This window comes from Loxodonta africana, chromosome 17, assembly GCF_030014295.1.
Source record: "Loxodonta africana isolate mLoxAfr1 chromosome 17, mLoxAfr1.hap2, whole genome shotgun sequence".
NCBI classification, from domain to species: domain Eukaryota; kingdom Metazoa; phylum Chordata; class Mammalia; order Proboscidea; family Elephantidae; genus Loxodonta; species Loxodonta africana.
The window spans coordinates 38,650,967-38,671,563 of NC_087358.1; the positions used below are offsets into that span (position 1 = coordinate 38,650,967).

The following is a 20,597-nucleotide window of genomic DNA, read 5'->3' on the forward strand; positions in this document are numbered from 1 at the left end:
ACATGATCACTTTGAACTCTACATTTCTATTTATCTCCTTTATTTTGTCATAATTTTCTACAGCTTTTGTCATTACATATGTCACCACGTGTTTCACTCTTCTTCACCATCAGCTGTCATCTTTTACTTTAGATCTTCTTTTAGATATAACACAGCCCCAAATTATACTCTGTATTCCTACACATTCTGGAACTGCAGACTTCTTTGCACATAACAAGTTCTGCCCTGCATGAATCACTTCGAGCCTCACATGTGAAATTTAAATCATGGCACATCCTATTTCCTGGTGAAAAAACCCAGAAGTGTAGAATGCCCAGACATATCCATGTTTAATCCAAACTTTGTGATTTCCTGGATTCTTTAAATTATTAGCAAAATTTGGTACTGATAAAAACTATGATTTCCATACATGTGACTTGGAAATTTGACTCATTGTATTGTCAAAAGCTTTTAAAGACTGCCTGAATAAAAGGCAAAACTTAATATATTCATAAATGTGCAAACTGAATTTTAAATATGTCAACTTTATGGAAATTTGTCTGTGTACTTAATGGAATTTCAATAGAATTCTAGGAGAAACTTTTGGAAATGAAGTTTATTATTTTTTTTCTATAATTTACACAGCAGGACAAAGTAAAGAATATCTATTTTAATTCTAAATTGGAGACCAAATATACATACAGGGTATTATTAGACATTTAGACACTTAACAAAGGCACAGTAATAAAAAATGTAGTCTTTGTACTGGAAATGCCATTGATCAAAGATGGTCCAGAAATAGGTCTGTGTGTATATGATTATTTTGCGTATAATAATAGATAGTATCCTGGGGAATTGGGGAGAATGATACACTTTTTAGTTTAGTGAATGATACAGAACAATTAGCTCAGTATATGGATTTTAAAAAATTAAATCCTAAAACTGGATTAAAAAATTACTTCCTGTAGATTTATATATGTGTGTGTATACATACATTTCTGTGTGTGTAGTAAATGGTGCACATGTAAAAATAGTGATATTTATTACATGAACATAGGAATTATAATATTTGAAAATAGAAATTAGTGTTTTGTGAAAAACTGCAATTAAAATAAAAGTAGTCCAAAATGCAAGAACTTTTAACATATAAACTTGTTAATTATCTGTTATTTAGAGCACTTATATTTATATTTGGCTTATCAAAATAAAATCATTATATATTTAATATATCAATTTCTCTTGTTTATTTTTTTAATAAATTGAGTCAATATTTTTAAATAAGCTCTTACATTTATATTAAATTTAATAGCAGATACCTGTACAACCATTTGAAACTGTATATATACATATATAAAAGAGCTGCATTCTTTAACATACGTCAACTTAGCATTTTTACCCTAAGGCTGTTAAAGTACTGGTCTCCCTTTAATAAGCATACTCATGAAGCATTCACTTATTTAAAAATGTATGTAGCAAATTTTTATTCAATTAATCAAGAAAAAAATGTGTTAAAGGAAATAATTTCTAAATGAGGAGGTTTTTCACAGGTAAAGATACAAATATCATTACAATATATCTAAAGTCTTGGCATTTTAATATAAGACACTCTAAAAATGAAATATTGTAATAGTCATGGTTTTAATTTAATTGATTTTATAACTAATTTTTCATTTTAATGACAACTGAATGTAAACAGAATGAGAGTCTTTAATCCCTGACATTTCCTCTTGAGAGTTTTCCTTGATTTCAGACATAATGTGAACGCTGGATGATGCATTCAATATGATTCAGTGCCCTTGAGGAAGGTTGAATAGAATAGCTCGAATAGGGAAGATGAATTCCCTATAGGATCTCAGAATGTAGCACTTTTAAAAGCCAGAAATATTTTTTCCACACAATTAGCACAAAATCACATTGTCAGAGATTTGCCTTCAGGTCATTAACTAATGTGTTCACTAACAACTTGCACAAAGTGGGCTGGAAAAAAAAAGATTTTTCTCTCTGAGTCAGAACTGTGGCTGATTTGGAATTAAACCATTCTTCCTAGAATTCTATCACTACATTTTCGCTTTTAGTATTTCTGTTTAACCTTGCAATGACGTTCAAAAAACTCTATTTTCTACCTCATATATATTTTTTATATCTAAATATTTTAAACATTTGTTTAATTCTTTATTATTTGATTTTGCCTGCCTTACTAAGAAATGTGGCATTCATTACAGAAATTAGAAAAACATGTGTGCTACTTTTTTAAAGTTTTGCATCTATTAATGTTGTGTTATTTGTACTGAGTACAGAAAGATCATAAATACAAAATATTGTGAAAAATACTAAAAATAAAGAAAATAATAATATTCTCTTTATGAAGAATATTGCCTATAATCCAAGTTAAAAAATGAAAAATATTTAACAAATACCATAAAGTTTGAAAAAAAAAAACTAAGAATGATTTTGGGTGTTATTATGTAAATACATCTTGAGTAAGGTGAAAAATTCTCTAAAATCAAGCCTAAAAAAGGCTTATCAATAGTCTTTGAATGAACATGACCTATCAGTATAGGTAGGACACGGAACAATTTGGAAAGCATCCATACAGAGGCACAATTCCATGCTGCCAGAATAGTAAACCAGTTCTTAATGTCAAGGTATATGACTGGAGATTTTGCATATGCCCAAACTAGAATATAACATGTCCCCAACTCATGGTGCTTATGAGAATTAAAGAAGACACACATTCGTTAAGAAAGGCAAAATCATGTAGACATTGCATGCAAAGGGTCTGCTAGATTCATTCCCTGGCAAAGTAACTAAGTCCAATCATTCAACCTTGGAGCTTTGGGAGATTTAAAATTGTACCTCAGCAAAATTATAAATCACTCTAAATAGTCAAAAGTATGACAGCTCATAGATGGCTCAGGAGCACTGCTCACAGCACCACTGATATCCCACAGATAGTATGCTCATGCCCTTGAGTTCGTTGGGGGCTTGAACACCCATCCCACTTTCCTCTTTCCTTGGCTTGTTCATGTAATTCACAGACACTACTACTGCAGATACCTGAATTGGTAGGAATAATGGCAACAAGCAGAAAGTCCTCATTTCCTAGAAGTGAGCTGGAGTAACTGATTACCCTAAGAGCTCGGGTAGTGCTGTCAGCCATCTTGAAGATGCCAGAGGAAACCTATAGAAGTTTAAACCCTTGGATAATTTTTATCTTCCTTGGTTGTAAATATAAAATCTGCTGCTCACTGAAGCACAAGATCTGATTATTTCTTTACATCCTAATACTGTGTTTATTATATACAGGCAGTCCCTGGGTTACCAATGTTTGACTTATGAACAACTCATACTTGCCTTTCATTACTGTGTAAATTTGCTCTCACTTTGAAACAATTGAACCAACCCCTACTCAAAACAAATTCTTCATCACAATTGCCGTCACTTGCTGCATGTGTAGCTTTTAAATCATTGAAAATATTTTGACATTTTCTTGCACTAACGCAAGGCTAAATAAGAACCCTATGCACCTGTTCTGACTTACCTGCAAATTCAAATTAAAGACGGAGTTAGGAACAGATCACATTCATAACTCAGGGACTACACGTAACTTGTTATGTTTTGAATTATGTCTCTAAAATACGTGTGTTGTAAATCCTAACCCCTATACTTGTGTATGTAATTGTATCTGGGAATAGGGTTTTCTTCGTTATGTTAATCAGGTTGTATCAGTGTAGGGTGTTTCTTAAGTCAATCGCTTTTGAAATAAAAAGAAGTAGCTTAGGCACAAAAGCAAACACAAATGGAGGAGAAGGTACACATCACATGAAGATAACCAAGGAACCAAGGGCCAGAAGCTGAAAAGAGACAAGGACCTTCCCCAGAGAACAGAGAGAAAAAAACCTTCCTCTAATGCTGATACCTTGAATTTGTACTTCAGCCACTTCAGGAGGTAGCACATGATCAAGAACCCATGTTATTGAAGGAAGAAGTCTAAACTGCACTGACGGTATTGGTGAAAAACAAGGCTCCAAGAATTGACAAAATACCAATTGAGATGTTTCAACAAACAGATGCAGCACTGGAATTGCTCACTCATCTATACAAGAAATTTGGAAGATAGCTACCTGACCAACCAAGTGGAACAGATCCATGTTTGTGCCCATTCCAAAGAAAGTCATCAAAAAGAATGCGGGAATTATTGAAGTTTATCGTTAATATCACATGCAAGTAATATTTCACTGAAGGTAATTCAAAAGAGTTGCAGTAGTATATCAACAAGGAACTGCTAGAAATTCAAGCCAGATTCAGAAGAGAATGTAGACTGAGGATATCATTGCTGATGTCAGATGCATCTTGGTTGAAAGCAAAGAACACCAGAAAGACATTTAACTGTGTTTTATTGACTATGCAAAGACATTAGACTGTGTGTATCATAACAAAATTATGGATAACATTGTGAATGATGGGAATTCCAGAACACTTAATTGTGCTCATGAGGAACCTGTACATAGATCAAGAGGCAGTTGTTCAAACAGAACAAAGGGATACTGTGTGGTGCAAAATCAGGTAAGGTGTGTGTCAGGGTTTTATCCTTTCATCATACTTATTCAATGAATATACTGAGCAAATAATCCTAGAAGCTGGACTATATGAAGAAGAACAGGGCGTCAGGATTAGAGGAATAATCTTTAACAACCTGCAATATGCAGCTAACTCAACCTTGTTTGCGGAAAGGGAAGAGAACTTGAAGCACTTACTGGTGAACACCAATGACTACAGCCTTCACTATGGGTTACACCTCATCATAAAGAAAACAAAACTCCTCACAACTGGACCAACAAGCACACCATGATAAACAGATTGTAGTTGTCAAGGATTTCATTTTACTTGGCTTCACAATCAACACCCATGGAAGCATCAGTCAAGAGTTCAATCTGCTGCAAAAAATTTCTGTAAAGTGTTAAAAAGCAAAGATGTCACTTTGAAGACTAAGTTGTGCCTGACCTAAACCATGGCATTTTTAATCACTTCGTATGCATGTGAAAGATGGACAATGAATAAGGAAGACTGAAGTATTGATGCCTTTGAATTACGATATTCACAAAGAATATTGAATATACCATGGACAGCCAGAAGAAGGAACAAATCTGTCTTGGAAGAAGTACAACCAGAGTGCTACTTGGAAGCTAGGTTGACAAGACTTCATCTCAAGTACTTTGGACATGTTATCAGGAGGGACCAGTCCCTGGAGAAGAAAGTCATACACGGTAATACAGAGGGTCAGCAAAAGAGAGGAAGATCTGTAAGGGTATGGATTGACACAGTGGCTGCAACAATGGGCTCAAGCATAACAACTATTGTAAGAATGGCTCCGGACTGGGCAGTGGTCCACTCTGTTATACATGGGATCACTATGAGTAGGAAGTGACTCAATGGCACCTAACAACAAAAGCTTCCTAAACTGAGAGAAAATGAATTTCTCTTTGTTAACGCCGGCCATTTTTGGTATTTCTATTATAGCAGTGCTAAGATCAAGAAAAAAAAAAAAAAGATCAAGAAGTACATTTAAATGGCTTTCTCAATTGAGAGCCGTGAATTTTAAGTTCCCAGAACTTTTTGAAAATTTTCCAGTATGTCACCTTATAACACTTAAACCACAATGCTAATTCTCAAATTTAGATTTTTCCTGTATTACTATCTTTGATGTAGTACATGATGTAGTGTAGGTGTTATTCTAATATAACCTCTGTTCAAAACTTTCACCTCAATTATTTAGTCTGGTATATGCATGAGGAAGAGTTTTTCTCTGTGGAAATGTAAAATATTGAACCTTCTCACAGATATGTTTGTGGTAAACAAAGGCTTAAGATTTAAGATTATTTTCTTTCAAAATTTAGCCATATCAGGCAAAATAAAGTTTACTATGTGTTGCAGGCAGACTTTCATGTACTCCATGAACCCCATCTCTTGGTGTTCACACATTCATATAAGTTCCTCCCTTTGGGTATACGCAGACCCTGTTACCTGCTTCTAACAAATAGAATATGAGAATTGTAATGGGAAGTCATTCCCATGGTTATATTACATTGTGTAAGAGTCCACCTTGCTAGTCGATTGTCTAGAGTCTTATTCTCCTTAATAACTTTGGAAAAGCAAGCTGGCATGAATTCTACAGCTGCAAGGAAATGAAATCTACCAAGAACCTGAATGAACTTAGCAGTTCACCCGCCCCCGGTCAAGTCCCCAGATGAGAAACCAGCCCTGGCAGACACTTTGATTGCAGATTTGAAAAGGACCTAAGTATCTCATGCCAGAACTGACCCACAGAATCTGTGAGATAGTAAGTATGTGTTGTTTTAAGTTGCTTAATTTGTGATGTACATAAAAATACCAGTGCATTGCATTTCTTTTTTATTTACTTGTATATGAAGTATTTTTAATTAAAAAGAAAACTTTAGGATGTTTGGCTTGCAATATAAAATGCACATTTTAAAACAAGTGGCTTCATTTTGTGACCAATTAACTGGTAGACTTTGAAAATCAACCTGTGATATTCAGCCACACACAGTTGTCATGAATTTTTGGCTTCTTGATTCTAATCTATTCCAGTGGCTCCCCAGATTGTAATCTTTAAGATTGGTCCCCCTATTACTGGACCTGCATTCATATCTAGGGTTTCTGGATGCAATTGCCTGATTTGGATCTTCGGTGTTTTTGAAAAGGCTTTCATCAGGTGCCTCTGCTGAAGCTTCCTTATTAGAGGGGAAGAGAAAGAAGCTTGAAGACACTTTTCTCTACTCTGACTCAGTGTTCAATGTTTTTCCACTCCTATCCCTTCTCTCTCTCTCCCCTGGACTTTGGGTCCATAAAACTGTAGAATCCTTTTGTTTGGGGCTCCCTCCTCAGTGAGGCAAACCCCATGTCTGCACTGAACCTCCTGACCTTGCCCACTGGTCTGTTCCTGGTGAAATATGAAACAGGTAGGAGTTGGTAGCTTCTACAGGTATAACCTCTTGCTTATACCATCCCAGTAAACTACTAAAGGTTTGACAGTTACTTTCACTTTGGCTCTTTGTTTTAATTGGCTACTGTGACACCTGACAGCTCAACTCAGCTCTCTCCAGCTCAGCTAGCTCTCTGACACTGATATATATTGAAGTATACTATGTTTTACATATAATTATAGATGCATAGATATTACACATACCCATATACAAATTCTCCATGCGTTGGAATAGACTAGATGGCAACTAACATACACAAATTGGTTGTATTTTGGTGGTAACATCACCACGAAGTGGAGAATGTACCTAACTTCATTTCCTCTAAGATAATAACCTAATCTTTTATCCACTGTATTAAGTGACACATCATTTATTAAGTTCCTGTATTTACCTGGGTTTGATTCTGAAACCTATCCTGCACTATATAAGAGACTATGTGGAGGCTTGTCTCTGGAAAAACAAATTTTTTAGACACGTTAGCAGTAAAGGAGATTTGGAAACAGTTATTGTGGTTTACTCTAGGATCTAAGATCTATAGTTGAATTCTAATGTTTATACCGTGAGTAAATGAAGGTGGGTGCTGATGTACTCCGTACCTTGGTCAGGATTCATTCAGAAAATATGAGACACATGACTAGATGCTGCTGTAGCAGACAATGGCAGAACATGACAGACATCCAAGGAGGGGCTCCTTGCTGAGTAAGAGACAGAGTGTCTCTGATCTATCAATACCTGACCACCTCTACTAGGAAAAAAATGAAGCTGGTCTGGAATAACCCAATTTTAGTAATACTACACTGACTCATTTGATCACTTATTTATTTTATGAGTTTGAAAATCATTTTTCAGAATTTTTTTTAGTTTCAATAGAGATAAGCAGTATGATTTAAATGTATTTTTATTTATTGTTTCTTAGAATTCATTTGAAGTACTTGCATTTCTTTCTTGTCATAGGCATGCAACTAGTAATACATGTCATTTTGTCTTCAGTTTAAATTAATATATATTGTTCTGAAATTTCATCATCTGATAATAGCAAGGTTGCTTTTATTCTTTCATACAAATTTAACAGTCTATTAATAAAGTTTTAAACAACATTAATTATCACTGTAGTTGCCAGTTAACCATGATATTTTGCTAATGACATGATAAAATCTATTTATATTAAAAATTAACTTCTGACTGTAAATAAATTATTTTTATTTTTGTAAATGTACAGAAAGATTTAGCTCACAGGACTATCATTTGGTGATTTAGCCTGGTCTCTTCTTTTTTTTTTTTCTTCAAGTTGTTCGGGTCTAGGCTGGGCTCATGCATATGTCTCTGGGTCAGATGGCAGTTGGTTACCGATGAGATGGCTGGTGGGAACTGGATCTGCTCAACATGTCTCCTAACTTATAGCAAGCTAGCCCAGGAATGCTCTAAAGGCAACGGTAGAGGTGTTATTGCCCAAGTGGAAATATATACATTCCCTTTTGAAGTTCTGATTGAGTAACCTGCTAATAAATATATCCTTGGTCAAATTAAGTTTGTGGCTTAGCGCAGATTCACTGTTAGAAACCAATTGGAGTGAGAAAAAAATGGGTTGCCACCAAAAAAAAAAAAGAAGATAATTCTTTGCAAACTATCACACTTGAGAAGCTGAATTCCTAGTGCTCATTGAGAAGGTTGCTGAAGGCCCTATTAAGTCTTATGTGTTATGATATTCAAATTTCATCTGTTTATATTCTAATCAGCCTTAATCAGGAAGGTTTAAATAAATGTTATCACAGATATTCACTTTTCCCTCTATGTAATGATAATAATGACAGTTTCTATAAACTGAATTGTTCTCTGTATTTTTAGGAGGTGGTCAAGACATCTATATACCTGTAACTTCACTGCCACAGAAATATATCCTGGGATTTTGGAGTTTGAAAATTAAAGATTAGAGCAGGATCGTAGAAAATACCATATGTTCCACTTTGTTACCATTGAGGAAATTCTTATTTCTTTGGTAATTGTTTTCAGAATGGTATGAATATTAAAATTATATGAATCAAAATTATTTGATAAAATTTTTTGATTCAATGAAATAACCTAAAAACTTTTCCTTTGTTCATCCAATTATTTCTTTTTTTGGATTTTTCATTCTGAATTTAACTTAGTTATCTTAACTCCCTCGCTACAAAATCTATAACTTCTGACAGCTCTAATATTTTCCTAGCATCCCTAACTGCATAATGATTTCCCTTTGGAGATTCCCTAATGGGCCATTTTCTCAAGATTGCTGTCTGGGCTATTACAGTCTCTGAACAGATGGTATAGTGTTCTGAACATAAAATAATTTGTGATCCATTATCAATTTCTTCTTGAACTTACTTGTATTATTTTTCAGTTACTTTTATTATTTTCAGTTCCTACATACCAAATCTTGTTATTGTTGTTCTTAGGTACTGTCTTTCACTGTCCTATCTTGGGGATATATCAACTCTCTAATCTTATAATTTAGTCTGCAAGGCCCTTGATAACCTTTCTTTTCTATAAGACCTCACGCTGGTTCATTGCATTCATGGCATCATGATGACTGGACCTAGAGAGCAAGAAGTACTAACTGCTCTAGACTTGGGAAGATATTTGTGTGCCAGAGGGTGGGAGACAATCCTGATAAAAATTCAGGGTCTTCCACTTCAACAAAGTTTCTAGGGGTCCATGTCAAGATATTCTTTCTAAGGTAAGGATAAGTTGTTGTATCTGGCCCTCTTACAGCTGAAAAGGAGGCAGAAGGCCTATTGAACGTGTCTGGATTATAAAGAAAAACACTCCTTATTTGGATGTAATACTCCACTCCATTTACCAAGTAACCAAAAAGCTGCTAGTTTTGAGAAGATCTTAGAACAAGAGAAGGTTCTACAAAAGATCCAGGCTGCTATGCAAGCTGCTCTGCCACTTGGGCAATATGATTTAGCAGATTCAACAGTGCTTGATGTGTCAGAGAGAGATTCTGCTTGGAGTCTTTGGCAGGCCCCTGTTGGTGAGCTACAGGACATATCCTTAGGATTTTACAACAAAGCCTGCTGTACTCTGCGGATTACCACTGTCCTTTTTTTTTGAAGAAATAGCTTTTGGCTTGGTATTAGGCCTTAGTGGAGACTGAACACTTAACCATAGGCCACCAAGCTACCATGTGACTTGAGCTATTCATTACAAACTGGGTGTAATCTGACCTGCAAAGTCATAAAATTAGGTGTACACACCAGTATTTTATTGTCACCTGGAAGTGGTGTATAGAGATTAGGGTTTAGCAAGCCCTGAATGTTTAAGAAGATGTATTTGGGTGCCAAGTTGACAAAGGGTGGGCTGTGATGATTAACTTTATGTGTCAACTTGACTCGGCTGTTGTGCCTAATTATTTGGTCTTATATTCCTTTTCACTAACACCAGAATCAGAATGAGATATAGCTTCAGTTACATTAAAAAAAAAAAAAAGTATCATTTATCTGGTATTAACTGCTTAAAATATATAATGATGAAAAATAGAGTATGACACCAGCCAGTTAGTAATCTTGTGTTCTGCAACCACATATGTGACCCTAATATATCCATGAGTTCGTGTGACTTAGTTATTGCAGGATCATTTCTAAAGAACATTTAATTAGATCAATTAACAGCATTACCACTTCTAAACAATCCTTTTCTTCCTTCCCCAATTTCCATTGAATACGAAGTGTTCCAAAGATTCACACTTTAAGCTTTAAACCCCCTAGTCTAGTTTTAGAGACGTTTTATCCTCCAGTCTTTCTTCTTTCTCTTTAGTACATTTAGCAAGATGAAAAACCCTCCTGCTAGCAAGCAAAAGGGGGAGAAAAATAACTGAGAGGAAACATAGAAAGAGGGGTAGCCTGGAACACTCATTCGTTACTAATTTTTGTACATCATCTTTAACTTATTAGTTTATTTCTTCTCTTCAACTTGATCATTGGAGTAAGCATAAGAAAGAGGCAGAAGAGATATTCTACGAAATCTTTGTTCATGATACATATAAACCAATTATGCAAAACTTTATGTTGTACTATATTGTTCATAGTTCTAAGAGCAAGCTTAAAATGTGTATTTACTTTTTGCTCTTATTTTCTTACAAGAGGAATCTCTAATGTTTAATGACTCTGAAAGTAAACGGCAAGCCTAGCTCGCCCAAGTGGTACCACATGTTTTGATTGGTACATTTTTTGTTCGCATTCTAAAACAGTATTTTCTACCAATAGTTATCTAAAATCTAAGTAACCTTAAAGAACCATTTTCTGCTAGACATTTCAGGATTTTATTTTGTTTCAGGACCAAATACTGAGCACTTCAAATTTCCAGGCCTTCGAATCCAATCACAACAATGGTATTTTACCTTCATGAGCTTTTTTTTTTTTTTTCTGGAATGTCAATGATCTTCATCGTTGGCTGATTATATCTTCAAGCCATATGTCTCCTGCTCTATTTCATTATTGTGCATTTTCTCAGCAAGCATGTTTGCTGTCATTTCCTGAAGGATTTTATTCCAATACTCAAGGACTTTTGTTTCCTCCTGAAGGGATTTTTCTTCTTCTTGAAGAGCACTGTTTTCTTCTCTGAGAGGCTTGTTCTCCTCACGAAGGGCCTGCTCCTCTTTCCACAGGGCCTGTTTTTCCATCTCCAGTGATATCCCCTCCTTCAACAGGGCCTGCTCCTCCAACCTGAGTGCTTTCTCCTGATGTTGCAAGGCCCAGATTTCCTCCTGAAGAGACCTGATTTCTCCTTGAAGAGCTTTTGCCTCATTCTGGAAGGCTTTCTCCTGCTTTTTGAGAGCCTTGATCTGGGCCTCCAGGGTTAGGTTCTGTTGCCAATAAGACTTTTCTTCTGTGTTTAAAGCATTGCTTTTTTCCCCAGATACTTTTTGGCTCTTGAAAATCACACTTTTACACTTCCAAAGGACCTGATTTTGCTGTCTCAGGATGAGGTTCTTTTCCCGGATTAACTGGTTGTCCATTCGGAAAACTTTATTTTCTTGTAGAAAAGCTTTGTTTTCATCCCAGAGGGACTTGTTTTCTTTTCTAAGAGCCTTATTCTCATCTCCAGACATCTTATTGTATCTCTGAAGATTTCTTTCCACTTCATGAGATTCACGTTTGAAATTATTTATATCTTGGGTACAAGAGAAAAAAAAAAGAAACCAAGCACAATATCTTCCCTTTATTTGTTCACTTTGATTCAAAGATAATCATTGTTTCTTAGTGTTTTATCTGAGCAAATATATACTACACTTTTCACGTGTGCTGGGTTTAACCAAAGATGAAATAATGATATTTATAACCAGAAAATGTTCTATTCTAAACTTCTTGAGATTTTTTTTTTTTCATATAGATTTAACTGTTGTGTTGATTTCCACAAAGCATAACATGGCAAAGGTGTAAATAATGCTCAATCAGGCCCACTGCAGGAAAAAAAATGAAATTATGAATAGAAGTCAGGAAGTTAACTCTTAGGAAGATATAACTGAAATGAAATGAATTTAAAAATTAACACATATAAATTACAAATTAATAACCATATTCTAGATTACATTTTGAAATTGATTAAGTGTAATACATTATATTATTTACTGTGTGTCTGTGAGCTAAACTATATCTACTAAACTATCAATTGTCTGATAATCTATTACGTTTCTATAACCTAATCACCTGTTGTTGATGTGGAATTATTATATCATGTATTTAGAAAACATTTCTGGCTTTGTAAGAATTAGAATACACTTTTTAAAGATGTTATAAACTGGTTTTTTTAATGATATTTATTTAAGTTATTAGTAGCAATATCAAATATATAAATAGACCTTCACACTTATATGTGTGTGGGCTCTGAATTTCCTGCAAGCCTGATTACTTTTAGCACTAAAAGGCAACTAGGCAACACTTTTATGTCATCTATAGTGATGTCATTTAGTATTGACATTAATGATACAATGGGTGCTTTTTGTAGTATTTGATTTTTTTTTTTTTACCATGTGTTTTAGGGGAAAAATGTATTTAAAAAAATGCTTGATGTTATATTGAATATTTTTATCTGTTATTAAATAAATAATGTGCAGTCTGCATCCATCTAACTTATTAACATTGATTGATTTTTGTTATTAATAAAATAACTTCCAATTAGTCTATCTTTGGAATTGACATAAGCTAATAAATATTAAAGCCGAAACGTTACACAATCAAAGGTGAAACTATTAAAAATTATTTTAAGATCACTGGTAAATAATCAATCAATAACAAATAAATTTGCTTATTATAACAAGGAAAAAGCACTATCCGATTTTTAATTTTGGTAATCCTAAGAAAAAATTTATATTATCCAATATATATCCACTGCTAGTATATAAAACAACAGAGCACTGATTTTATAAGTAAAAAGACAGTGTAGTTTTGCCAAGGTATTAAAATAATTGCATATCAAATAGACTCCACAATGTATTAACTATTTATTATTACACATTTCTGATTGGTTTAAGGTATAAACTTGAAAACTGAATAAGAAATAGCGTGTATAAACCAAAACCACTCACCCCTGAGTAAAGGTTTGTCAATTTATTCTTCCTACCAGGTTTCTTAGCAGCTGTTTACATTAAACTTGTTTAACTAGGTTCAAAAAATAAGTATGTTTATTATTTGTATATTCGTACACTCTGTCTTAATAAATACAGTAAAAGAAAATCATAATGGCAAGAAAACGAGTTCATATAAAACCAAGAAGATCCATGTAAAACATTTTCATTTTCTTTTTTTTTTACTCGATGAAAGTGAAATAGACATTCAGTCATCTTCATCTATTAACTGAATTGAAAAAGCATTTTATTTAAATAGGTTCCAGCTTCTTCTTTATACGAAGTGTTTTTGCTCTTGTGTTACTGCTACCATGGTAGCTAAAGACTCAAAGAGTTTTAAAACAAAGAATTCTGGGTATTTTGTATTGGAATGTTGTGATTCCTGATGCTTGCGGGTAAATTGGAAAGTAAAGGAAAAAAAAAAAAAAAAACTTCTGTTACCCTTGATCTATTGAATACATTGAATTTATTATTTAGAACTTTCTGCCAAATAAACAACAGGCCCAGATGGCTTCATTAGTGAATTCTTTGAATTATTATAGACAGAAACACTACTAGTCATCGTATGTGTTCTTTTAAGTGATAGAAAAAGGATGAACAACTTGTTGTTTTGAGGTCACATTACTGTAACATAGAAATCTGACAATGACATTACAAAAAAAGAAAATGATAGCTTGAGCTACCTCATGAACACAGGATGCAAACATCCTAAACAAAAGATTAGCAGAACAAATTCAACAATTCCTAAAATAAATGATATATCATCACCAAACTGGGTTTGATTCCTGAATGCAAGACTGAGTTAACAACAGGAAATCAATTAATGTAATTCACTACATTAACAGAAAAAAGGAGAAAAATCTCATCTCTTGTTGAGACAAGAAAAATCATTTCAGTAGATTCAGAAATAGTATTTGATTTTAAAAAGAAAATCACTTGCATGATTATGAACCTAAGCCAAACCACCACCATCACCAAAAACAACATCTTTTTTGCCTCATAGGACAGAAAGGAACTTAAAAAAAAAAAAAAAAAAACTGTAGAAACATACATGATTATGAAATATTTATGGACCAGAAATATATAAGGAAGCCCGCTATGATCACTTTCATACTTTGTTCTATTGGAATTCCTCGCTGCTGCAATAAAGCACAATAAAAAATAAAGTATGTAAGAACTGAGAATAAAAAAAAAGTGTCTTATTATTTGTAAAAGATATTATGAGCATTTAAAATCAAAACTAACCTACAGTTAAACTATTAAAATTAAACGTGGTTTGACAGGCTTATTGGATACAAGGACAATTTAAAATTCATCTTTATGTATTCAAATAATAAGCAATTAGAAAATGCATTTTATTAGTGCATATCATTTACATCGTCAGTAAAAATAAGACTGCTGTCATTAGGTGCTGTGCAGTCAGATCCCACTCTTAGCGACCCTTTTTGCAGCAGAGGGAAATGCTGCCCAGTTTTGAGCCACCCTCACAATTCTTATTGTGCTTGTCCCCATTGTCACAGAGCCACTGTGTCAATCCATCTCATTGAGGGTCTTCCTCTTTTTCGATGACACTCTACCAAGCATACTATCTTTCTCTAGGGACTGGTCCCTCCTGATAACATGTACAAAATACATGAGACATCAGTTTAAATACAGCGCTTCTAAGGACCATTCTGGCTGTATTTCTTCCAAGACAGATTTGTTCATTCTTCAGACAGTCCATTTGTATATTCAGTATTCTTTCCCAACACCGTAATTCATTTGTAGCACTTCTTCACTCTTCCTTACTCATTATCCAGCTTTCACATGCATATTAGGCAAGTGGAAATGCCATGGTTTGGGTAAGGATCACCTTAGTCCTCAAGGTGACATCTTTGCTTTTTAACACGTTAAAAAGTTCTTTTGCAGTAGATTTCCCAATGTGACATGTTGTTTGATTTCTTGGTGTTGCTTCCATAAGCACTGATTGTGGATTCAAGTAAAATGAAATCCTCTGCAACATCAATATTTTCTCTTTTTACCATGACTGCTTATTGATTGGTACAGTTGTGAGGTTAAGACACCTGGAAATAAATCTGTGCAAGATCTCTACACAGAAAAAATACAATCATTATTGAGAGAAATTACAGAGCTCAAATTAACAGAAAGAACAGACTATGTTTATGGATTGGAAGACTTAACATTAGAAATACGTTAAGCGTCCCCAAATTGATTTGTGTGTTCAATGGTTTGCCCCAAAAGTGATCTCTGCTGTCTGTGTGTGTGCACGTGCATATGTATGCATGTAAGCTAAAAAGTAGATTCTAACATTTTTATTGAAATGATCTTGAAAAGATCAACTTATTAAGAAGCTGTAGTAAATCAAATAGTGTCGAGTTAATTCAAGGTTAGATATGTATATCAATGAATCAAGACAGGAAGCTCAGAAGCAAAACCGCATATTCACGGACACTTGATTTAGGGTAAAGCTGGCGCTGAATAGCTATGGGAAAAAGAAGAGATTTCAACATAGTATTCTATGTCAATTGCATATCCATCTGGAAAAAAACAAATCTTGACTTTCCCTTCTACCTCATGCAAAAATCAATTTCTGCTGGACTGTAAGTTTCAGTGTGGAAGCTAAAACAATAACGATTCTGGAAAGGAACAGAAGAAAATATACTTATGTCCCTGGAATAAGCGAAAGTGTTTTTGGAGAGAAACTCAAATGCAGTAACCATAAAGGGAAGATTAAAAAATTACACCAGAATTAGGAGCATCTCTTTATCAAAAGATATCATTAAGCAAGTGGAACAAAAAGCCACAATTTGATAGGAATTATTTGCAAACAATATAGTTGACAAAAGGTTTATATGCAGAATACAGAAATAATTCATAATAGGAATTTTTATAAGATAGACAAAAAAGAAAAAAAAAGCAGAAAAATTGAGGAGTTACCTCCCAAATGAAGATTTTAAAATATAAACCTGTGATTCTGTGCTAAATTTCATTAAAGCAGGGAAATGTTAACTACCACTTGTTAAGCCCACACATACAAGACAAGGCAAGGCATGATTTGACCAATAAAGATTCAACAAACCACTTTTAGGCTTAGTTTATTTTCCAATAGACAGAGAAAGGAACCTGGGAGTCTTTAAGACACTGTCTCTTGATAGCCTCCCAGGGGATACTGAGGGGAGAATGGGAGATAGCCTTGTAACATCTCCTTACAAGTCTCCCATATTCCAGGAGAATCACAGGGTGTTCTACCATGACTCAGATAAGCTGTGGTTCAGCCTTTGATTACATGGATATGTACAAGGTTGCCAGAGTGTCATGTGGAATCATTCTGTCATATTACTGCATATTCAGAAAAATAGCTAAAATTTAAAAGACTGATTATATAATACTAAGAGAAAGAAAAGTTCTTAACCTGCCCAATATGAAATTCTTGGCAAAGGCATGGAGAAGCCCAAATCTTATGTGAATGCAAACTGGTATAACCACTATGGAAAACTGTTAAGCAGTATTGACTAAAGCAAAATTAATGTATACCCTAGGATCTAGAAATATGTACATGTGTAAAATAAATACTTGGAAAGTGAGATCAATGCGACGTTATCTGAAATAACCCCAATCTGGAAACAACATAAATGTTTACTAAAGGTAAAGAAGATGAATAAATTGATGTATATTCACACAAGAAAATATTATAAAATTGTGTAAACGGATGATATACTGCTACAGAGAACAGCATTGATTTTTCTCACAAGCAATAGTGGTAAGAGAAATAAGCAATACCTCCAAACGCATGCAAATAATCTACAAAATTACAAGTCAGAGTAGAAGTTACTTCTGAGCGGTAAGGATGTGCTGATGATTAGGATGTTGGTTGTGTTTTTAGTTCCGGGTGATGGTTCCATGAGTTTGCTTTGTGATAATCCATAGAGAAACACACTTCATTTGTGTGCTTTGTGTGTAAGCTTTATGCCACCAGAAACATTGATTTAAAAAGGAAACAAAAGAATGTGTTTATGTGAACATGGATGTTACTATGGGGTGAGGACTTTTAGAGAAGACTGCCACTTAATAGCAGGATTTTCTTGGTCAAATTATTAACTTTTTTCTGTCAGTTACATCAATTTTATAATGGGGAATACTTGATCTTTTCCTATGAGGATACTATGGGTTAAAATACATGTAAAGGATTTAGAAGACTGCCTGGCCCATAATAATTTTGAGTCATCATCATCATCATCTTATTATTATGACAAGAACTTAGAAGATTGCCTATCCCATGATAAGTTTAAGGACTCTTCTTCTTATTATTATTTAAAAAAATTTTTTTTTCAAATCATTATTTTATTGCTTGCAGTAAGAAGAACTTTCTAGAATATCTTTACAATTGCATCCAATGTCACTGGCATTATTGCTTCAGTACCTTGCCCCACAAAATTTACTGTGTTTCCAGATTTTCTAAAATCCCTGGTCAAATTACTGCTTCCATTGTTAGTAAATACGTTATTTCAGAATCATTCAGATAAATTAAAAATTGCAGAGTGTTCTTGCATTTGGTGTCATTTAAACAAGTTAATAGAAAAAAGGGAGACAAATAAAGGAACTCCTTGGTTCTTTATAAGTTAGTAATATTTTAAGGTGAAGACTAGATTAAAGGAAAATAAATTCCATGTTTAAGAGCACAATTTTACAAAGAAAATTTTCCAACCACATGCTATTGTGCACCATCAAACCGCATATAGGTTTGAACCACTGACCTTTCAGTTAGTAGCCAAGCTCTTAACCATTGTGCCACCACAGTTCTTTTCTAACCACACAGACATTTCTAAGTATCTGTTTGTCAACCTGTATTACCTGGTTTCAGACTTTTTAATTTAGTTTAGCCAGTTGACTAGTGCCATGTTCTATATTATACTGGGGAGTAGTGTTCCACAAAATTGTACAATATTGGGTAGAACAGAATAGTGAAGAATCAAAATCATGTCCTCAGGCAAGTTCCTGCGATGTTCACGAATCATACAATAACATTTTACTTACATTTTATAGTAAACATGATTTATTTTATGTGCTTTTTATAGTTGATATCTTAGTGTATTAATTTCCTAGAGCTGCCATAACCAAATAACATAAATTGGCTTATAATTACAGAGTTTATAGTCTCATAGTTCTGGAAGCTAGAAGTCTAAATCAGGTTATTGACTGTGTTAATGTCTTCTGAGGGCTCTAAGAGGCTGTCCCAGGTGTTTCTTGACTTAAGCTGCAGTGTTATATGGCATCCTTCCTCTGTCTGCCTATCTCTGTGTGTCTTCTATTTTATAAGGATATCTGTCATATAGGGTTAGGATGCACCCTATTTCAGTATGACCTTTTGTTGAGAAACTGATAAAATCTTTAAAGACTATTTTCAAACAGGGTCACATTCACAGTGAGAGATTGAATGAAAAAATGAACAATGACTAGACCACGAATGAAACATAGAACTCAGACCCATAGTCTGCAGTATCCAGCCCAAGAAGTGAAACCATTGTCTGCAGCTACCATCTAGGAAATCAAACAACAATCCTTATAACAGCGGGCCCCAAATGGCCAGGACTTGGCTAATCACTGATAGCTACCCTAATTTCTGCTCCTGCTTCCACCGTAGGCACAACCAGAGAAAACTAAACATCTTTCCCTAAACAATTACATAGAATGCCTTGTTTCTGGTAAACCTAACTCCAGCTTTCCCAAGCCAACAACCTCTCATCACGATATTCCTGAAGCACTCCCTTTTTTCCATTGTAAGCGTTTCCCATTCTTCTGTCCGTGCGTGAGGCACTAGTGTTATCAAATGTGCAGGATGCTGGCTAACTCCCTTGCTATAGCAAGCTCTGAATAAATAACTTTCATTCTTATTTGGGAATTCTTTGTCTAGTTTTACAAAAGGTACAGGGGTTAGGATTAAAACATCTATTTGGGGGACACAATTCAATCCATAATATTTAGCATGTATTGATTGTCATCAAATACATTGTGAATGGGTAAACATATTTTGTGGTGTTAAAAAAAAATACATTCTAGAATTAAACTACCTAAAGATCGAAATCATGACAGTTTGTTGTTGGCTCTGTTCCTCCCCACCTCTATGACCCTCATTAGCCTCTCTTACAGAGTAAGCTGTCTGTTCTATAAAAAGTCAGCTTCAATGACTCTTACCTAAGCTAGTTCAGGTCATTGCAAGATGAACAACCTCAGAAAGGTGAGAATCAATAGGCCAGAAAGACCAGGGGAGTAGGGGAATGAAGCCTTAAAATCTTCAGTTTTCATTAGTTCTTCAATATGTTTTACAAATTATTTGAACTCTAATGCTGGAGCATTAGGCCAGAGGACTAAAAGAAATCAAATATGATAAATATAATACTATTGGGATCTTGAGGAATCTTTCATATGCATTTGGTCTTGAAGAGTGCTGCAGGCCACCAAGTGGTCCCTTGTGAGCTTTTGCTGAGTTGCCAATCCTAGAGATGCCCAGAATGCAGGGCTGGAGATGCTCACTCTCTATGCCAAGAAATTTGAGAGACAGCTTCCTGGCCAACCGACTGGAAGCGATCTATATTTGTGCCCATTCCAAAGCAAGATGATCCAACAGAATGTGGAAATAATCAAACAGTATCATTAATATTACAGACAAGTAAAATTTTGATGAAGATCATTCAAAAGTGATTATAGCAGTACATTGACAGGGAATAACCAGAAATTCATTTCAAGTTCAAGTTCAAGCCTGATTCAGACAAGGAAGTGAGACAAAGGATATCATTTTTGGTGTCAGATGGATCTTGGCTGAAAACAGAGAATATCAGAGTTTACCTGTGTTTTATTGATTATGCAAAGGCATTCAACTGTATGGATCATAAAAAATTATGGGTAACATTGTCAAGAATGGAAATTTCAGAACACTTAATTGTGCCCATGAAAAATCTGTACATAGACCAAGAGGCAGTCATTCTAACAGAACAAGGGGATACTGCATGCTT

General features: G+C 34.4%; 1 protein-coding gene across 1 annotated transcript in view; it reads right to left on the bottom strand.

The window, feature by feature from the left end:
• Positions 1 to 11,047: 11,047 nt before the first annotated feature.
• LOC100667583 (coiled-coil domain-containing protein 70-like) overlaps positions 11,048 to 20,597 on the bottom strand; it is a 42,387-nt gene continuing 32,837 nt past the window's right edge. The window contains exon 2 of the mRNA XM_003409337.2: positions 11,048 to 12,193. Coding sequence (XP_003409385.1) covers positions 11,419 to 12,193 — 775 coding nt within the window. The 3' untranslated portion in view covers positions 11,048 to 11,418. The remainder of the gene's footprint in view (positions 12,194 to 20,597) is intronic.